This window comes from Agelaius phoeniceus, chromosome 5, assembly GCF_051311805.1.
Source record: "Agelaius phoeniceus isolate bAgePho1 chromosome 5, bAgePho1.hap1, whole genome shotgun sequence".
Lineage (NCBI taxonomy): Eukaryota > Metazoa > Chordata > Aves > Passeriformes > Icteridae > Agelaius > Agelaius phoeniceus.
In genome coordinates this window covers 34,802,267-34,823,766 of record NC_135269.1, presented here as the reverse complement: position 1 = coordinate 34,823,766, position 21,500 = coordinate 34,802,267, and the positions used below count along the sequence as shown (strand labels likewise).

General features: G+C 41.8%; 1 protein-coding gene across 3 annotated transcripts in view; it reads right to left on the bottom strand.

Moving 5' to 3' along the window:
- PPP1R12A (protein phosphatase 1 regulatory subunit 12A) overlaps nucleotides 1–17,769 on the bottom strand; it is a 113,219-nt gene extending 95,450 nt beyond the window's left edge. For all 3 annotated transcript variants that reach the window (XM_077178792.1, XM_077178793.1, XM_077178794.1), the window contains exon 1: nucleotides 17,401–17,769. In XM_077178792.1, the coding sequence (XP_077034907.1) occupies nucleotides 17,401–17,637 (237 nt within the window). In that variant the 5' untranslated portion in view covers nucleotides 17,638–17,769. The remainder of the gene's footprint in view (nucleotides 1–17,400) is intronic.
- Between the last annotated feature and the right edge of the window lie 3,731 nt (nucleotides 17,770–21,500).

Here is a 21,500-nt window from a genome sequence, read left to right as displayed (position 1 = left end):
AGCATTCTGAAACTGCTGGCTAAATGCACATAGGAAAAAGATGTGTCAAGCAAAAATAATTTTATTCCTTCTGGTAACTCTGGGAACAGAAAAAAAGTAAGGCACCAGAATACAGCAAGAAACAGAAGACAGGATGCTTACTATAGTTGCCTACCAAACAATCTCTAGTTGTGTACTTGCTTTCAACAGCCAAGGATTTGAGGACATCAGAATTCCTCAGACCATAAAAATCAAAAGCCTCATAACTCAGATTAAAAAAAAAAAAAAAGAGTCTTTAAAGTAGAAGAAAATCCCTTATTTTTATTTCACCTAAAAGTAAGCAGACAAAGGTTAAGCAAGTATCCCCCAGATACACCAGTGGCAGAAGTATCTACCCCTTCCACCAGACACTCAACAACCAGCATCTAAAGATAACTTTATATACTTTAAATACAGCCCACCTCATAACAGAAAGTAGTACCATGCTCACAGCATCTACCACTTGAGAGCCAAATCAGAAAGGCTGCAAAACTGCAATAGCAGTTTTTTGTCTTCAAGGACCAGTAGAAGTTTTGTGTGTGTTTTGTGTTTTTCTTTCTCTTTTACATCATTTTTAACAAACCACAGCTCTATTTTGTCTTTCACCTTCTTAATGATCACCCAAAATGCACTTACCACAAAAAAAAATTCTCACTGTGATCTGGCTATTGGGAAAGATCCTTATGATTTTTCACCTTTCAATGCATTAGTTGGGTTTTTTTGCAGCCTTAGGGTATAACCACAAAAGCTTTTTTTCTCTAAAGGCAAAGCTTCAGTATGGCTACCAGGAACACAGATTAAGGAGGTTGCATAATTTTTCTTCCAGTTTATATATATATAATTCTTCTTCCAGTAGGAAGTAGAATTATATATTATAATTCTTCCAGTAGGACCCTTGGGAACAGGGTTACAGGAATGTTAGCAGAACTGTTTGTGGTTTGCCTGCATATATTGCCAGCTTTGCTTCTGCCTACAAGTCAGATTTTTGTCAAAAACTAAACCTGAAGTAGTGCTAGTTGCAAGCCTCCACAAAAACCTAAAATATGCAGCAAGCTTTCACACAGACTAAAAATTTCTACAACAGTTAAATGATGGTTTTATAGGTTTAAATAAGTAGCCCCCTGGGAACAGCACAGAACACTAGCAATTAATACAATTTCACCCAGTTTTTGTCTTCAATTTCTAAAGCTAAACTAAGGATGAAACAGTAGATCTTTCATCTAGGCAGTACATTTAATTCTGAGCCACAGATTCATGGAAGTGTCCTTGTAACCATATAATTTGTCATTTCTACATTCAGTAGGCTTTATAGCTAAGCAATTCCACACCAGCCTCTACAACTGCAGGTGATCAGCATCACTGCTGCATGAAAATGTACATATTTCTCAACCTATCCTGGTTTCCTGCCATTCAATCTGTAAAAGCTGATTCAGTGCAAATAATCACTAACTCCCTAAAACAGCAGCCATGGAAGTAAAGGTCGGGGAATAACAAGAGTTTGTTGTTTTAGGAGAGGAAGTTAGGGAAAGTAAGTATTACAAAGAAAATACTTATGTGAAAAAAGAAACAAAAAACTTTGTCTAGTAAGCAGTGCCTTCATACAAATACATCCCGACTTCCTGGAAAAAGATTGAAAGCAAGTGGCAAATGCAAGGCTCAACTGTCATTTGGTTTTTGAACAGAAGACCAAAGTTACGAGTTTGCTTCAGTATTTGTCTCCTGGAATTCACAGCTGCTTGGCTCCAATTTCCATCTGCAAAATGGATAATTTCCATTTTAGGAGACCAGCTTGCAGGAGGTCAGAGCAATCTGGCTATACTTGATTACACATCACAGTTGGTTACAAGCTGAAGGAGCTGCCTGTGCCAGTACATGCACAAAATAAAATCTAAGTTCATCAAAGCAAGTTTACTAGAACTTCATCAACTGAGGCAAAAGTTGCCCTGAACTTTACTCCTGAGATTCAACTGCTAGTGGAGAATTTAATACCTATGTCTAGCAGTTTTAGCTCAAATGCTGGATGAAATTGCAAACTAAATAACCCCATATCACAGTGATGGAGAGCCAGGATTTTGGCTTCATGCATCCAAAGATTTCTCGATCTCCTAATTCAGCAGCATGTACAACTCATACATTTACCAATTAGCAAATACACAACATCCATTCTTCTCCTTCCCCAGAGTCCTTTGCAGGAAATCAGGGGAAAAAAAGGATCAGTGATTTATGGTGCTTAGTGGAAGTACAAATTGTCACGACTACTGGCAAAATACAGGAAAGAATTATGGCAATACAGAAAATTCAGAATTATTTAATTGTATGTGACACTTACATTGAAATTACAGGTCAAACCCAACACTAACACTAAAGTAGACACTTGAAAGTTAAAGCTTGTCAATTTGAACATTCTTCTAAAAGAAAAGGAAAAAAAAATTACTGACATTGGCTTCAATTCCCAAGCTCAAAAAGAATGCTGCAAAAGTTTATTGCATCAAGGATTCAGAGATTTAAAGCCAAAATTGTAGCTTGTTGTTTTATGGCTGAAGAGCACTGTCAATCAGCTAAGCACCTGTTCTACCCATACAGGAACTGTAGTAACTGTAAACTCTAAAAACAGTATGAAGACATGGTAATATTGCAGATTAATTGCATCACTTCTATACATTTGAAGGTTTTAGAGCACACCTGCCTATTCAATCCTGAATGCAGGGGACATCACAAGAATCAACAGAAACTATGTGACATGAAGACGCCTCTTAATAGCTGCAAAGAAAAGGCACTCAATGTTAAGAATTATTAACCATAAAATATAAATTACACTTGAAGTGGGAGGGGAGAAAAGTATATCGAGTTAGACAATAGCCATCACAGCAGCCTGTTTTAAAAATAGGCTACGACTCCTGGGGGTAGAAATGAAAAGCTGTTTAAGTGAAATAGATACGAAACTCTGAGATCTCAATACTTCTAAAGCCAAGTAGACAAACAAAGCCCTTATGAGGTTGCTCTAATCGATAACCCTCTGATACTTGCCCATAAATAATACCTATTCCTGTTGCAAAAATGCAATTTTTTTGACTACAGCTGCTTGTAACTATACCATCTTCAGCAAGAGATTTCCAGGAAGCTTTCCTCAATACTGCAAGTCCTACAGCCTTTACCATAACCAGCTCAATCAGATCTTTTGCACTATTTCGATGAGATGCAGCACTTCCCTTTGATTCTTGCTTTTCTGGACATTGCCTGTGACAAAGAGGTACACTTGATGGCAAGTCAAAAGTCTCACATTAAACAAATCTCAGAGTACACATTCAAATCCAAGACAGCAAAGCAGCCACACCACTGACTCAATTGCAGAAACTCACCCCTTGCTGGCTAAAGGGAAGATTCTCTTATCAAGACAGACCAGTCCATTCAGCCAGTACATTACAGCCCTGCTGTATTTTTCAGTTTATACACTGTGCCCAGTGTAATTTTCAAATTAAAGGCTACCGTCATTCCCTCCATCCCCCTTGCAGAGAATGGGGTAGACACATTACCTTTCCCTAGTTATTCCAGAAGACCCCATCACTCTGCTACTTATCTGCTACACCATCTCCTACACCACACTCCTGGAAAAGCTGGCAGCCCATGGCTTGGACAAGTGCACCCTTTACTGGATTCAGAGCTGGCTGGATGGCTGGACCCAGCAAGTGGTGGTGAATGGTGCTGCATCCAGCTGGTGGATGGTCCCTGGTGGCATCCCCCATGAGCAGCTTTGGGCACAGTCCTGTTTAGCATCTTTACTGATGACTGGGATGAGGGGATTGAGTCTACCATTAGGAAATTCACGGACAGCACCAAGCTGGGGGTGTGTGTTGATCTGCTGGAGGGTAGGAGGGCTCTGCAGAAGGCCCCAGACAGGCTGGATCCATGGAATGAACCCAATGATATGAGGTTCAACAAGACCAAGCGCCGTGTCCTGTACTTTGGCCACAACAATCCCATGTGGCACTGCAGGCTGGAGACAGGATGGCTGGACAGTGCCCAGGCAGAAGGGGACCTGGGGGTGCTGATTAACAGCAGCTGAACGTGAGCCAGCAGCGTGCCCAGGTGGCCGTGGCATCCTGGCCTGTGTCAGGAACCGTGTGGCCAGCAGGGCCAGGGCAGCGATTGCTCCCTGGCACTCAGCGCTGGTGAGGCTGCACCCTGAGTGCCGTGTCCAGGGCTGGACTCCTCACTTTAGGAAGGGTGTTGAGATGCTGGAGCGTGTCCAGAGAAGGGCAATGAGGCTGGTGAAGGGTGTGGAACACCAGCCCAGTGAGGAGCAGCTGCAGGAGCTGGGGATGTTTAGCCTGGAGAAAAGGCTCAGGGGAGACCCAATCACTCTCTGCATCTCTCTGAAAGGAGGCTGTAGCCAGGTGGGGGTCGGTCTCTTCTCCCAGACAACCAGCTACAGGACAAGAGCACACAGAGTCAAGCTGCACCAGCTGAGGTTTAGGTTGGACATGAAGAAGAAATTGCTCACGGAAAGGGTCACTGGGCATTGGAATGGGCTGCCCAGAGAGGTGGTGGAGTCACCATCTCTGGAGGTGTTTAAGGAACAACTGGATGTGGCACTTAGTGCCACGGTCCAGGTGACAAGGTGGTTTTAAGGTCATAGGTTGGACTGGACCTCAAAGGTCTTTTCCAACCTAGTTGATTCTGTGATCATATATTAGGAAGAACTTCCCTCCACTCCTCATTCTCTGCTAAACTGGCAACAGTATTGCTTTTGGATGCATACAGTGTTTTGGGCAAGGAGAGAATCATATTTATCCTCTAAGAAACTGACAACTTTCTACAATATTGACTACAATGACTAATAACATCTTTCCAAACATCTGTTATCATAGAGTGAGGTTCCACCAACTGATAAAATTCAAACCACTGCACTGTCTAGAACTTGAAGTCCTACATGCAGAAAGCAAGAAGACCACCTCACTGTGCCTAAACTGGATGTACTGCATCTTAACCTAAGATTTTAAGAAAGATTCTTATATGCTACTTCTAAAGACAGAGCATTACTAAAACTGGACTTCACCCTGACACACCTACAGGTTGGGCAGAGAGATGACTGAGAACAGCTCTGTGGAAAAGGAATTGGGGTGAAGTTTGATGAAAAACTCAGCATGAATTGTCAGCACGAGATCACAGCCCAGAAGGCAAACCATTCCCTGGGCTGTGTCAAAAGGAGTGTGGTCAGCAGGTCAAGGGAGGAGATTCTCCCCCTCTCCTCTGCTCTTGTGAGACCCCACCTGGAGCAGTGTGTACAGTTTTGATGCTTTCAAGGTAAGGGCATGAAAGTGTTGGAGTAAGCCCAGAGGAGAACAACAAAGTTGGTAAGAGGTCTGGAGCACATCCCTGGCAGACCAGGTTGCGAGAACCAGGGCTGTTAAGCCCAGAGAAGGAAAAGCTGCATGGAGACCCTACAGCAATCTTCCAGTACCTGAGGTGGGCCTACTGGGAAGCTGGAAAAGGACTTTCTGTCAGGAACTGTAGTGACAGAAATAGGAGTAATGGATACAAATAGAAAGATAGGAAATTTAGACTAGATGTTAAAGAATTTTTTTACTGTGATTGTGGTGAGACAGTGGAACAGGCTGCCCAGGGAGGTTGTGGATGACCCAGCCCTGACCGTGTTCAAAGCCAGTTTTAGTAAGGCTTTGACCAACCTGATCTAGCAGGAGGTGTCACTGCCCATGGCAGGGGTTTGGCTGGGATTAGATAATCTTTAAGGTCCTTTCCAACCCTTAATACTCTATGATTACATGAAAAATAATTGGGATTAAGGAGATAAATACCTTAACAGAGTCATAATATTCTCAGTGAATCAAGAGTCATCAGAAGTGCCAGAAGCATTTCACAATCTACACTCTGAGGCTGACAAAAGCCAAAGTCTATGGAAACCTTTGATTTGCATATTTGGCTTTACAGGAACAATTCCGTGTATTCTGCAATTAAACAAAGTTAAAACATTCCAGAGAGAGAAATTTATAGTGCACTCATGGGTCTGGGAGTATGGAGAGTCATTGTAGGTAACCTAACAAGGAGGAGGAAAAGCAGACACGTAAATACCATGTGTCTCAATGGTTGCTGATAGTACTAAAGGAACTAACCATCATCAGACCTTTCTTGGAGAAAGAAATGAAAGCAGGGCACAGACCGGATTTCTGTAAACACCAGCACCTTGTTAAGGTCTCTACAGATTAAGACTTGAATTTGAAGACTGCTTTTATAACTCTAAAAGCACCAATAACCAACCAGTGCTTCTTATTTAATAAAAGCTACAAGGCAGATGGATTTGATTGTCAAAAATCCAGGTTCTGTAATACGAGTAGACCAAAGAGATAGGAGGACATAAAAAGAGAAAGGGGGGTAATTTACCTGGATTAAAAAAATTCCTATCTCTATCACTGTTCTATCTTAGGATCAGAAGATTGTTTTTTACCCTCAGTTGCCCAATGCCCACTTTCATCTAGGTCACAGAACTTCTTAAAAAGAGAAACTTATGCAACTGCATGGAGTAATATGGGTCTCATGAATCACAGCTGCAAAAGGTAAGTACAGAAGTGTATTGATAAACAGTGAGTGATGTCACTCCTAGTTAAAGGACACTCCTCAGCTTTACAGCTTACTATAAGCTCAACGGCAGAACAGCTGAAGCCAGATTTTAAGCCATTTTTGTTTTAAAAAGTGAGGATTCTGACCTAAAAGTTTAAAATCCAAGTAATATTTGCAGCTAAGCTGCAATGAAGCAGTCCAATCAGTAGACTTGGCTGTTAATTGTTTAAATTCTGCATAAGCACCCTTCAAGTAATAATAGAATTCAAAGCATGTTATCAAATACATTATCAACAGCGCAAAACGACAAGGCAAAATGAACAGGAGAAAAAAGCACCACAAAAATTCTCCCATATTTAAGTCATTTATCTTGGCAATATAAAATAAAATTAGATAATTACAGGGAAAAAATTAAAAGGGCCCAAACTCCTACAAGAAATGAAAGAACAAAGTCTTTCAAATGTGGTCATGAGAGCTTGTCTTGAAAAGACAAAGTACTTGTTAAAATATATGCAGGTAAGAAACTATTGAGATACAAAGCCCTTGGAGGATCTCCCAAAAGGGGGAAATTACATATCAGCTCTTAAGAAAACACTACAGTCATATCTCTGTGTAGTTGATGATAAATGATGTCACTGAAGAAGATATGGCTCTGATGCCAAGGTTTCTTAACAGAAAGTTACTTTTAAGTCCTATTTGGTCTTTTATTTGAATCCCCACAGTTTGCCTGCCTTCAACTTTTAGTGGTGCTTTTATTTATATATTGTGTTTTGGAAACGAAAAAAAAAAAATCCCCAATACACACAAGAAGTCGTAACAAAAATCTTTAAAACAAACTTGAAGGAAAAGTATTTTTAATAGGACTACTATAATGCAAGCTTTTCTATGCCAGAGCTTTCTTGGTTTTAGGTTTTCATCCAGCATATGCACCTGACACGGCAGGTGTCCTAGCCTAAAAAAGGATGCCAAACCATAACTGCAGCAACAGCTTTTGAAACCTGACATCTTAATAATCACAAGTAGGCTTTCCTAGCTCTTGCAAAGTCTTTGTAATTCAAACTGAAGCTGTTATCTTCCCTTGGGAACTGCTCCATACACATCCAGAAAAACTCTTGTTTCCCTGTTCCTTGTGCCATAGAACCTACTAATGATTAGGCTCCAGAAAGTTATGACACTTTGTTCACAGGTACAGTGATTCTCACAAAATTAGGCTTCTTGCAGAAAAAATTCTAATAGTGCTCATCTCCAGCAGTCACATCTTAACAGCTACTTGAGCTTGCAAATGCTATTTAATATAATACAATTGACACGTTTTTTACTATTACAGAGTACAGCAACCTCCTCAATTGCTGAGAAAACAATTGAGAAAGAGCTCTCCCACCCCCAGATCTCACATGGGTAAGCGATAAAACACTTTATAAAACATATAATTGACATCAAGTTGTTCCCCATTTTCCCTAAAACTGGTAGTATTTGAATCACCAGTGCTGTATTTACCTAGAGCTACAGATAAGATTGGTTTCTACAGTAACTTCATGAGCTTTCTTAGGAGTCATATTTGATAGATCCGGCCAAAGTCCGCCTTCAATACTGAGTAAGTCTATTAGAAGTGCTAAGCACAAGAGACACTAGACCTGTTAAGTCACTGTCTGCAGAGACGCAAGAAAGCGGTTTCTCTTCCTAAGTGCACAAACACCTGATAAGCACTGTGACACAAAGCATTAGCATTCACTATCGCTATTAAACACATCCAAACACAGGCACAGAGAGCCAAGCATGTGCTAGCAGGCTAGGCTGTCTGCAAGGAAGTAGACAAAGAGTGACCAAAAAGCCATGTCCAGTGAGGTTCATAAACAAAAACCCACTGACAGCACAACTCACCCCCTCTGCTCTGTTATACTCAGAAACCAAGAAACGGACATTACACAAAAATTCTTCTTTCAGAGGTAAGCACTAAACTTTTATTTTCTACTGAGGAGATCAAGTGCAGGCTCCTCAAAAAAATAGGACCTAAAATAATTCAATTTGCTACAGTAGCTGAATAAAATAAAAGTGGTGGGAAATTGGGAAGTTTGGCAAGCTTTCTAGAGACATTGCTTTATATGAGTGGATAAAAATGAGATTATTGCTTATCAGGAGTCCACATTTGACCTGCAGACACAATGTTGGCACCCCAATTTTCAGTCTTCATTTTGGATAAAACCTAAGGTAATTCATTTTGCCCAAATTTTCAGAAGGTTAAAGCACCATGTTTAAAAACATTTCCAAATAACAGATTAGAAAAAACAAGTTAAAGAGCATTGCAAGCAACAACACTTTTGTTAAAACTTGGGACAACATGCTTTGCAGTCTTAAAATAACAACTTTTCCACTTCAGTAGAACAGTGTAGGTTTTCAGTCAAGAGCACTAAAGCAAATTTCAGGATATTTGTAAGCTGAAAGTTTCAAAGTCTGAGATGGTATTCCAGTTTCAAAAGGGGCCCACAAGGATCCCAGCTTTGACAGAAGAATGCAGCTCCTCAGTGAAAGCTTCATCCAAGTGAACTGCTTCAGAAGGCAGCACTGACCACACACATACAGTGTACACGCCTGTCAGATGTGTTCACCTTGGTTACCAGATGAAGATATTATTTTGCCCAATATAAATACCTGCTTCAAGTGTGAATTTTAAGAAAAGCTAGTAAGGCAAGTTCATCCTATAAGATTGGAGATTTGTTAGAATTACTAACAAACAGGTTTCATGTTAACATTCACCTCAGTCCTTCAGTGAAAGAACAAAAAAAAGAAAACCCTAGGAAATTGAAAAAACAAGAGATATGTCTATCTATCTATATAGATATATCTATCAGATCCACAACACAAAGCTAACACTTGCAAGCAATTCTCTGATGTACAAGAAACCTCAAGTACTCAAGAAGTATATCTATATAGATGACTCCTGTTACTCTTCTAGCTTCACAGTCAGGGCAGTAAAACAAACTCCAAAACTAAATAATCACCCTAGAACTAAAACTTGTCTAATAATCACCACTGGCTGGCTAACTGATCACATCAAAGCAAGCTGCCAGTCCCAACTCAAGACCCTGAACTACAATCATAACATGAGAAAAATCAATCAAAGCATATTTCAGAACGAACTAAAAATAATTAAAAAAAAAAATCAGTGAGAGACATGGCCCTTTTGAACGTCTTAGGGCTACAACCATTTCTAACAATAGCTTACAGATAATTTAGTATCAGAATCAATGGTCATGTGCTAGTTATAGATCAAGCATTTAAGCATTCAGAAACTACAGCAGTATAGGAGCTATTTATTTGCCATCTCGAAGATTAACCTACTTCTGTGTGGAGGCCCAAAATGAGGCTACATTTGATTCTCAGAGGCTTCACCCTCTTCTTAAAGCCAACTCCACACTTCTCTCTGTTTAACAGACCTTTAGAAGCCATTAGCCTAACAAATATATTGCTAATGGGGTAACTGCTAACACCACTCAGGCATAAATGGGAAACTGTCTTGTTCAAGGACTCCATCATATTGCTCTAATTTCGGTTTCGTTAATGAGCCAGCAAAGATTCAGTTTCCAGGATAAGCACAGTGGTTGATTCAGTGCTCAGTAACTGAAACACAAGAGCTGGGTACCAGGTCTTGTCAAAACAATGCATTAAAAAAAAATTCAACAATGCTTCCCCCCACCAAGTACTGCGATCATCTTTTGCCTTCTTGTATTGTCTTACAGACTTGAAATTACTGGAAAGGAAACAGCTGAGGAATGCTGCTACTCTTATGCCACGCTTTCCATTGACTGTCATTTCAGGAATGCATATAGGAAAGTAAAGGAGCTTGGAATGTCTCCACCCATCCAGCAGCATCAGAGGCTGACCAGCTTAGGGATGGCTCCACTGCCTTACAACTGCATTCCAGTTTGCATTTTACGGTTGTCAAGATCAATGAAGAAAAATATACTCTTGGGCATTGACAAAACATTTGTTGGGCAAATGCCCTCATATGCTGCATATCTCACTTGGTATGATCTATATTTATACTACAATACAGAAGTAATAAGATGTAACTTACAGATTCTTGGCTGCAAGAATCCCAGAAAGGTGTTGTACTCATGCCACAATTTCAAAACTACCTCCACACTGTGTTCAGAGCATATTAGTTCATCTAAGCCTAACCCAGCTGGACGTATCCTTGGATAAAACATCAGTATGTGCTAAAACAGGTCATGTTCCTCAATTCCACATGCTGCGAGTCCACCTCAGGAAACACAATTACACTGACAGAGACAACCAATTTGCTGGGCTCTCAGTTTTTGAGAGGATTGCACTAAGTGTCTTACTAGCCTGAGTAATAACTTTGAGAAAGGGAGCAACTGAGAGCATGAGCAAAGGGATAAACAAGTAAAGAACTGCACAAGAGCCTGTCAAACCATCTGTTCCAACTACAACATAGCATATATTGTTAAGCCTGGAATACAGATCCCTCCAGAGGGGTAAATCTACTAGTGATTTATACTGACTGCTTCTGTCTCCTAGCCTCAGATTTAGCTAACAACTGAAATTCAGTAATTTAGTAAAACAGCATTCTTGCTACTACAATGTCAAAATCATAAAGGCCTTAAATCAAGTGTGTTCATATCCATTTTATTCATACATACAAAAGCACACCTCATCTACTCTTACAAGCTGCTTTTTGATGACCTATCATGAGAAAGTGTTCTAATAATACCAAAAATACACTAGAACACATAGAAAACCACAGACAAAGCTGTACTGTAAAAGCAGCATTAATGCTACAGTGAAATTCATATCTAGAGACCAACAGAAATTGTCCCTGAACATTAGCTTCAGTAAATACTAAACTCCTACCAGAAGAATTCATCCTTACATTGGAATGCAGAACTCTTCCTCCATGACTACCAAGTTTAAGCAACCTGTCAGTTACACTAACATGAAAACTGGCTTTAAATACTTTAAGTAATTTCTGTATGCTAGAATTCACTTGGGTTATTCTGTTTGTGAACAAGAAATATCCATAGCAATGAAAATACATAGAAATCCCAGGTTCAGACTTGACAGAATAAACCTAAAAAGGTAAAGAGATTGTTACTCATTTCTTTCATAAAACACCAAGGAGAACACAATTTTTTGAATACAATATTTAAATATCCACTATTACACTCACAGTATGTTATGGAAAATCACACGTTTTTCCCCCTCTTCTTGCCTCCCCTTTCAACGAGTAAAAAAAAAAAATTTAAAATCTTGGATGACAACATCAGTAGGAAGTTAACAAGTACTTAGTGTACCAACTGAACCTAGCTACTGTAACTACAGAGAGAAAGATTTGTGGCCCACACAAGAACCAATCACAAAAGAGAATTTAAACAAATATGCCTCTGTAGTCTGATCACTGAGTGAAGTCAACATTACATTTATTCCTGGACTCATTTTCTCTGTTTATCTTGTAGCATAGATAAATAGGGAAAAAAAAAAGCCACGATAAAAGAGTAATAAAACAAGCTGAACAAATTACCCCAAAATTCTCAGTGGTAGAACATCCACAATGAGAGCATTAGGAGGTTTGGTGATTAGCAGGTTGGTTCCTATCCAAACAGCGAGACTTCAACATCAGTTTTGTAACTAAGCACCAACCTTTCAGTACGAAATGAAGTCCTCCTACTCAACAGTTTGGAAAAGTTAACAAGTTTACCATATGCACCAGTATTTTCATTCTCTGAAAGAGTAATGGTAGAAGTCATAGCCAGGAGGTTACTAGGATAGCTTTGAGCTATTTCCATAACTTCCTTACCCTTGGATGTTGGGTGCTGCTGCTATGATGCAAACACTCTAGATATTTAAGACTGGCAACCTGGTCTTTGCCCTTACAGCTTGATGTGCTGCAGCCCCAGCTCAAACACATGACCTGTGCTACCATTCATCAGAAGGAATATGGACAGTGCAGCCCTAACGCCCTCTATCAAATTCTAAGGCAAAGGGACCCAGTGCTGGTAGATTTTATGTTCCTTTTGCATCACTGGCTGCAGTCTGAAAGGGTGTTGTACCAAGAACACAGTTGGTGCCAAAGGTATCCACACTCGTTACCATATCAGGTACTAAGAACATGCCACCAGAAGCCCTGACAGAACTTTTCACATAAACAGTTGCAAAAACTCCTGCAAAGGAAGGTACTTCTTATCTAAGAAATAAATCTCATAGAACCGAAATGACAGCAATAATTGTCCTTAATCAGAAAGAGTAAGCAAACATTCTGTGAAACACACAATCTTAATTAGTATTCAGGGATAAACACGGCATAGTCCTACAACAGTGGGACCAAATCAAAATTTCTATTTATCACTGCATACTGTCCTATCTGCAAACTAGCATGTAACTATAATGTTGGTAAAACAGTTTCACCTTCACATTCAAATGAGCACCTAAAGAACTGCGAAAAACCACAATTTGATACAGAGAGATAGCCTTTGAGGAATTTTGTTTAATTAAACTGTAGTTGTCACAGACAAAAAAGACAACATGAATCCTTCAACAGGAGCTGGGGCCTTCACCAACAACATCCCCTGTGGTTACGCAATGATCCCCATGCACAAACAGCCAAGACAATTTCCCTTACCTCAAAAGCAGTACCCTCCCCAGAACAGGTAAGAGCAGCACAGTAGGACATGCTCTTTCCATGCTATGTGGTGGAATCAGGCTACAGCACTCACCTTCCTCATCCAGAGAGAATGAGGCCAAAAACAAGGTTACCATCTCCTAGGTCTGAGCAGCCTCAGTGAAAAAGGGCAGTCAAAAAGCAGGATGCATATATTGTGATACCTAAGCACAGCCTAATCTCAGCCAGTGCTGAGGTGTGTGCAGGTACTCCACACTGCACATCCGATATTCCCAGGGGAGCAATGTGCACAGGAAATCCAGCCTTCCAGGAAACTGGCCACATCGTGGTCCCTCACCACTACATGCAGCCTTTCTGTAGTGCTGTCCAGAAAGGGTGGACTCCACTTTCCTGTACAAAGCTCTACGTAACTTCTAGACAAACTACTTTCAGCCATTTAAGCAATAAATTCCAGTCAGAGCTAGTGAACTAAATTCTCTTTCATGAAAGCCAAGGAAAGCAGAAGAGAGTTCAAACTCTGAGGAATGATAGGCGTTGAGCTTTCGGGACGAGAGAACTGAATCCCACTCTGAAGACGTATGTCTGCCTAAGACGAAATCAGGTTTTATTGAAAATATTATATAGCCTCTTCTTAAGATTATTTTGGAATATGCCACTTCTACCCCCCCCCCCCACTCTGGAGACACAAGTAATCTGCAAGGTCACAGCTCACCTTTGAGCTTCTTTCTTTTCCCAAGTTCCCCTTACATTCCATTGTTAAGGCATATTAAAAAGCTGCACTTCAAATTAGAGCTCATCCTGCATAACAGCTGTCTGAGACAGCAACATTCAAAACTCCCACCTCCACTGGAGTAATGGCATTGACATCTGATTATAAATTTAAAGTTCTCATTTACAAGTTTTCTGGTCTTACAGATACATACACACAATATGTATATAATGCAGATCATGCAGCACAACACAGTATCCTGCTGCAATATCCTACACTGCACATATACCTCACAGATAGGAAAACAGTACATAACAGTTTTGTCCTTTGTGCTGAAGGCCTAACCTGAGGACTCGTGCAGAGCAAGTTCTTAAAGCGAGCTTTGAACTCAAAATTCTATAGAGGAATAATAACCATAACCTACTGACAATTTCTCCTCTTCTGCAAGATACCAAAGAATTTAATTCATCTGTCCTCAGATACGATGCACTCAAGTCCACTCATTCGTGCACGTGCAGATATAAAACAAAATCTGCTCACTGGCAGTGTCAAGGGCTGCAGCAAGTACCTATATATATCCTCCCTGCTTTCCTCCTCTCAGCTACCAAGTCAAGTAATTGTTTTCCTTCCCATATGCATGAAGAGAAACAATTCTACAGGCAGCTCTCTGATGGTGATGGCACTCTACCCCACTCAGAGAAAAGCTTAGCTAATGGCTTCAGCAACAAAGCTTGATGCTCCATTAAAGACCAGATCTGAAGTTCACCGGAATTTCAGAATTAATGGTACTTCCCCCTCAGCATTTCCAGCTACCTGGGCTGTGAAAAATAAAACAAAGCTGAAGTCTCTTCCTATAACTGCCACATGTAGCAGGAAAACCAAAGGCTAAATATTACATTATAACATTATATTATATGTAATATAACATATAACATTTAATTCTATCGCTTTTTCAGACATATGCATTTTGTCTCAATAACTGGAAAAAATAAATTGATGGAGGACAAACAGATAGAACCCAAAAAACTACAGTAATTTTACCGTCGCTGAGATAAATTTATTTCTCTGAAGAGCAGTATCTTCTACATGGGATCTGACAGACAACACAAAACAGAAAAAACCCCAACAAACCAAAGAACCACAAAGCAACAGCACTCCACAGCAATCTTAAACACAATAATATGGACTTGAACACAATTACCATCAGTCAGTCAAAAGTGTCAGGAAGAATGACAAGTTTTTGAAGACCTTCCTTTGAGAACAGATACAGCTTTTTTCACGCTGCAGCCAAAATTGATGAAATTAATTCATGCTACAGACTACATCATGTGTGATTTGCACCTTTTATATGGCATATTAGAAGAAAATATGATTTTGTGTTAATAATGAAGTGAAACCATTCAGAGACGTCACAGGCATGGACCTGCTTTATGTTTTTTTTAAAGCAACAGGTAACCTCCACTTACTGTACTGCCTCAAGAGGATTATAACTTCACAACTGATCTTATTTACTTTCAGTATCATAAAATCAGAAAAGGTCTTTTGGTATCACTAAAGGAGGGGAGGGGGAAGGAGGAGCATGAGCAAGAATTTTAGCAGTGATGTCAATCTTTACCTCTGTTCCCTTAGACTTTGCCCTTCCAAACTGAAAGCTGACTACAATGTACTAAAAAGGGGGAGAATATGCTCAGAATTACCCTGATGAGAGCTTTCTTGTATACAGTATCACAGACATTTTGAAAATGCCTTCTGGACATCAGAAGGCAAGAATGCCATCTCTCATTCTAACAATAGAGTTAAACTAAACGTCATCCTTCCCTACCAATGGCTGGAGTGCAGCAACTTGCAGACCCAAGGATCTAACCAGTTAAGGTATGGCTTCTCATACAGAGCTCCCTGGAAGCATGACTCGACCATAACTTGATTAGAGGGGGATAAAGACAGAAAACCTTGCAGCGAAGTGACAGGCTAGCCTGCAGTCAGGTAACCGTGCTGCAGTAACACGCTGACAGGCTTAACCACAACACACACTCATTCTTCCAGTTCAGTTCACAACTGAAAGTAAACCAACACCCTATACAGGGGAGCAAGTGACAACTCAGACAAAGCAAACAGAGCAAAGAGTCATATAATTTTATATCCCATGCTCAAGAGGAGATTCTACCCAGTTCTGCAAGGCAGTTTATGAATTTCTAAAGCCTCACATCCTTGAAAAACCTATATAGGATGAAGAAAACAAATTCACCATCTCATTTTTTTTAATGTAAGAAACCACCTAACCATTTTGGGAAGATTTCTACTTGATCAACCTACAACACATAACCATTAATATATTTTTTTTAAACTACTGAACAACTTCTAAACTTAAGAACAAGAAGCTAGCCTGTCAGAGATATTTTTTTGTTTTCCAGATATTCAGTGAATCCAACATTGTGTGGAAGCTTTTGGCCTTCTAGAGAAAAAAACTATTCAGGCAAACCCGCATTATCTCCGGATTGCCACAGCCTTTCCTTATTTGGCTAACGTTTTGAGATTCCAATCAGACTGCTATGAAGTTCAACATGCACAAAGCATCCATTTTGAGGAAACTTCACAGCCAGTTTCCCGTCCATTCCCCCCCCCCCGGCCCAAGTGAAAGTTACCTCCCTCGGCACCAACACCCCTCCCACATACCCACACCAGAACAAAGCAATATGGATTGGGTTTTTTATTACTTTCCAACGCACGAAAAAAAAAATTAAGATCCCCGCTCCCCTTGAAGTTAAGCTTTCATACTGCGGCGGGAGCCATCGGTAACGAAAACAAGCAGCCCCTTCCTGATACGCGTTTCTATATAATGAACAAAACACTGGTTTCCCCTAGAAACCGGAGAGAAATAGATGATCCGTCTCTCAACACGGCCGCCCGCACACAGGAGCGGGCTTTAATCGGCTAAACTACTGCGGAACCGGGGATCCGAGGGAAGCAGGGAACTACTACCGGGATCCCGGGCAAGGGGCAGCGGCAGAAGCGCCCCTCGAGGGCGGCCCGCTCCTTCTCACCTGCGGTCACCCTCCCACGCCGGGGGGCACCTGCCTCCGGCTCCCTCAGCCCACACGGGGCAGGGCCCGCTCCCCCCAGCCCTCCGAGGGAAGCGCTGCCAAAAGGGGAAAACGAAAGAGGGTCAGCGGCACCTCCTTCCCGCCGCAGGAGAGGCCCATCCGCCCCTTCCGACGCCCTGCCCGCGGGGAGGGGGTGCAGCCTCCCACCCCTGCAGCCCCGCCGGCCCGGGGCTCGGCCCGCGGCTGACCCTGCCGCCACCTCCCCGCCCCGACACCCCCCAGCGGAGGGAGCGCAGCCGCCTCCGGCCCCTTCCTCCTCCACCTCCTCCTCTGGGGGGGGAGGGGGGGGGCACTCGGGCGGCCTCGCCCCCCCTCCGCCCCAGTCCGGCTAGGGGTCCCTCGATCGGCCCAGCACCGACCTGGTGGAGAGCGGTGAGCCCGTCCACATTGGCGTAGTTGATGTCGGCGCCCCGCTCTAGCAATCGCAGCACCTCCTCGGTATCTCCGCTGGAACAGGCGGCCAAGAAGACGGCGCCGTCGTCGAACTTCACCTTGGTCTTCTTGCGCTTGACCACGGGCGGCTCCAGGTCGGTCTCGGAGCCGATCCAGCGCTTCAGCTGCTCGTTCCGCTTCTGCTTGGCGTCCGCCATCTTCATACCCCGCTCGCGCCGGCCCCCTCAGCCACGGCCGCGCGGAGCGTACACACTTTATACCGCCACTATCCCACAGCGCACCGCGGCCGCGCGCGCTCACCCGCCCAGGGAGGGCGCGGGGCGGGCGGGGAGGGGAGAGGCGGGGCGGTCGTGTTCATTAGCATAATCCCGCGAGATTGCTGGGGGGCGGGCAGCGGGGCCGGGCTGGGCCGAGCCGGGAGGGGAGTGGGAGCTGGGAATGGGAGTTGTGGGGGGAGAGTGGAAGTTGGGAATTGAGAGGGGGAGTTGTGAATTGTGAGGAGGGAATGGGAGTTGTGAGGAGAGAGTGGAAGTTGGGAATTGAGAGGGGGAGTTGTGAATTGTGAGGAGGGAATGGGAGTTGTGAGGAGGAGTTGGGAATTGGGAGTTGAGAGGGGGAGTTGGGAGTTGTGAGGGGGGAGTGGGAGTGCAGCCCCGCCTCCTGTCCCCTTCGCTGAAGGCGCTGCCCATTCCCACCTGCGACTTCTGTCACCTGCGGCGAGGTCGGTGTTTCCGCCTGCGCTCGCAAACGGGGCACATGCAGCCATTTGACTGGAAAAGAGGAAATAAATGGAGCAACCTGCTTGAGGGTCCTTTGTTTTGGGAGGTTAGACAGGACCACCTCAGACCAGCTTGATGTACGAAAGCACCAACTACCATTTGCTTCTACACTTCAGGAGGCCCCAGGGAAGCTGGAGAGGGACTCCTTGTAAGGAGCTGTTGTGATTGAACAAGGAGTAATGGGTACAAATTACACTAGATATTTTTGCAAAAAATTCTTTATTGTGGTGAGACACTGGAACAGGCTGCCCAGGGAGGTTGTGGATGCCCCAGCCCTGGCAGAGATCAAAGCCAGTTTGGGTAAGGCGTTGACCAACCTGGTCTAGAGGGAAGTGTCACTGCCCATGGCAGGGGATTGGGATTAGATGACTTTTAAGATCCATTCCAACGCCATAACATTCCATGATTCTGTCATTCAACATGGCAATGGACAAAGCCCTGTGCTTGTTGTCCGTTTCACTTACAGTTCACTTCCATGATGTCAAAACCCGGGAGTAGCACAGCCATCCTTTCTCTTGGGAGAAAACAAATAGTTACAAACCACGCAGCATTTGAAGATATGAAGACTAAAACGTTTTTGTTCAGAGTTGCAACTTCTAGGAACCAAGCTATAACAGATAATAAAGTTTTTTCTATGCACAGCCTGTTTTCTTTAGCTAAAAGCAATATGTATTTTGCTTTAAATGGAATAATCTCTAGGGATAAAATGTGGTTTTGAACTTACAGGAAAATAAGTTTTATTTTCAACTAATTATAGGAAACAAAGTATAGTTTGAGAGGGTCATCAAACCTCATACACTTCAAGTTTTGCATGATTTTTCTAATTGCAATCTCTCCTTCTTATGGTGGGCAATCGTGCAGCCAGCTCAGGCTCTTATTTCCATTTATATTGATAAAGATGTCTGACATTTCACAAGAAGTAGTAGTTGCAAGGTACCTGCAGCAACGTGCTGTTCTTAAGGTCTTTCAGAACAGATTTTCATCTGGAGATATTTGCATAATATCCATCAGACTTACTCATACAGCAGTGCATGAGATACATGCACTGACAGTTTGCAGGCGTAATGTGATTGAGAACAAAAGACAACATCTGGTTGTCAAGATGAAAGATTTGCCAGAGAAAGATTTGCAGTCGAAGTAGGTGGATGAAAGATTACCTGGCACCTAATTTATACCTTCCCGTTGGCAGCCTGTGTGACTATCCAGGGGTACATGTTAGATTCCTGGGTTTGAAAATATGGCTGACTGCAAAGCACAACTCAAAGCCAGTCTTTGCAGTGTTTATTACTCCCACGAGTGATTTAGCTGTGCTTTGGCATTGCACTGGTACCATCAGCATGGCATGGACAGCATGGCTGGGAGCTTGGCTGCAGCACCCGACTCATGTCTAAGGAGGGAATTTGTGCAGGTTCCAGCCTCCTGCTGTGGTCTTGTCCTTGTGGGCAAACTCCCCTGGGGACAGACTCTCAATCCAGTGCCATTTCCTAAGGACTTGGAAACTATAACCTGGAAAAAGGTAATGCAAGATAAAAGCCACATTCCCCTGCCCCAAGTGTCTCAGATATTTTACAAGTCACCTCCCCATCATGCTGCTGCTCTCTCAGTTGGCTGTCTGAAAATTTGAGTCTTCAAGAAACCTCATATCTGAAGAATGCTTGATTTCAGCACACAATATGTAAATAGAGTGCTTTATTAGCAACAAAGTAATTCTAGGCAAATTGATAGGCACATGTTCAAAATGCACTCTCTCAGGAATTTCAATGTCATGGAGCAAGTTTCTAAGTTTTCATTAGAGTTCCAGTACCCTCTGCTTGATTTCAATTTTCCAGCTCAGCTTTTTCTTTCTGGTCATGGATCCTCTTTTAACTCCAACTTGCTCTTCTTGGCTTGTGAGTGAAATGCAGAGGTTCTACAGCTCAGTTTTGTTCTTAAATATCATGCAGTTAGTTTGGTTTTAAAAACCAGATCTCATACTTTCCTTTTATTCTTCTTTCAGGAAAGTTTTTTCACTGATTCAGCTCCAGCTTTTCAGAGAACTTCAGCAAATATTTTTCCATGCACTGCAGCTATTTGTATGTTCCACATTCTTGACATTATTTTCCTAGACTTTTTAATTTTTTGGATTGCACCTCATGGTTGGGAGTTATGTTATGTTTGAGGGGTTTTGCAGACACTACAGGCAAGATATTATTCATTTGTACAGTCAGCTGAAACTCACATATTCCATATATATTGAATATAAATGTCTTTTGGAGAGAGTTGTGTGCTCTGCTGGAAATTATACGTAGTACTTAAATCTAGCAAAGCATATGGTCTTCCTTAAGCAAAAAGTAGAGCTGTCATTCATGTAAACTAGTTAATCTCTGCAAGTGTTCACTCTTCAAGAAGGGAATAATAATACTACTTCTAATAATATTTTTAATTTCTAATTTTTTCCTATCTCATATCTCCCATAAATGTTTGTAATTTCAATAGCAAAGCCATGTTGGGCCATATTCTTTACCCCATTGTTATGCCATTCTACCCCATGTCTAATGTCATTCCATTTCATTGTAAAATCAGTGTAGCTGAGAGAACATGAGACAGTCTGCAGCTTCTAATTCCATACTAATTGAGATAAACATATGTAAATACCAATAATAATTTTGGTAGAAATATGAAATTATTTTCCCATTATCTAAGCATGGAGTGTTAAATTCATTTGTGCAGAGGGTTAGAGCAAACATATATTAAAGCTGTCTTTGAAGACCATAATAAAAGCGAGTATCAAATTAATTCTGAAAGAGTCAGTACTGCAAGAGTCACAAGAGTGAATTAGATAACTGCATAAGTGTGCATGTGTGTTTACAATAATCACAGCATGCTAGCAAGAGATACTTAACCATGTGAGCTACATTATATGTGCAACTTAAGAACATACTAAGTTAGACCTAGTTTTATCAGGCTTTTTTGATGTATTGCTACCAGACTACCCAACACACTAGGTGTGCTGTTAAATCCCTTGTTTGCATGTATATACACAACACTAAAGGTGATTAAGTATGTAATTTTCCACATACAAATATTAGCACTGAATTCAGTAGAGCTACTTTTCTGTAGAGGTAATGATGTAAACATTTCACAGAGATAGCATCTATGTGTATACACATTTCCAGTTAATTTAACAACAGGCTTCAAGTGATCAATACAATGATTTAGCAATGAGATTACTATCAGTGTGCTTTCTGGATTTCTATCTTTTCTTAAAAGCATAACAACCATTATTCAAAGGTATTTCACACCGATTC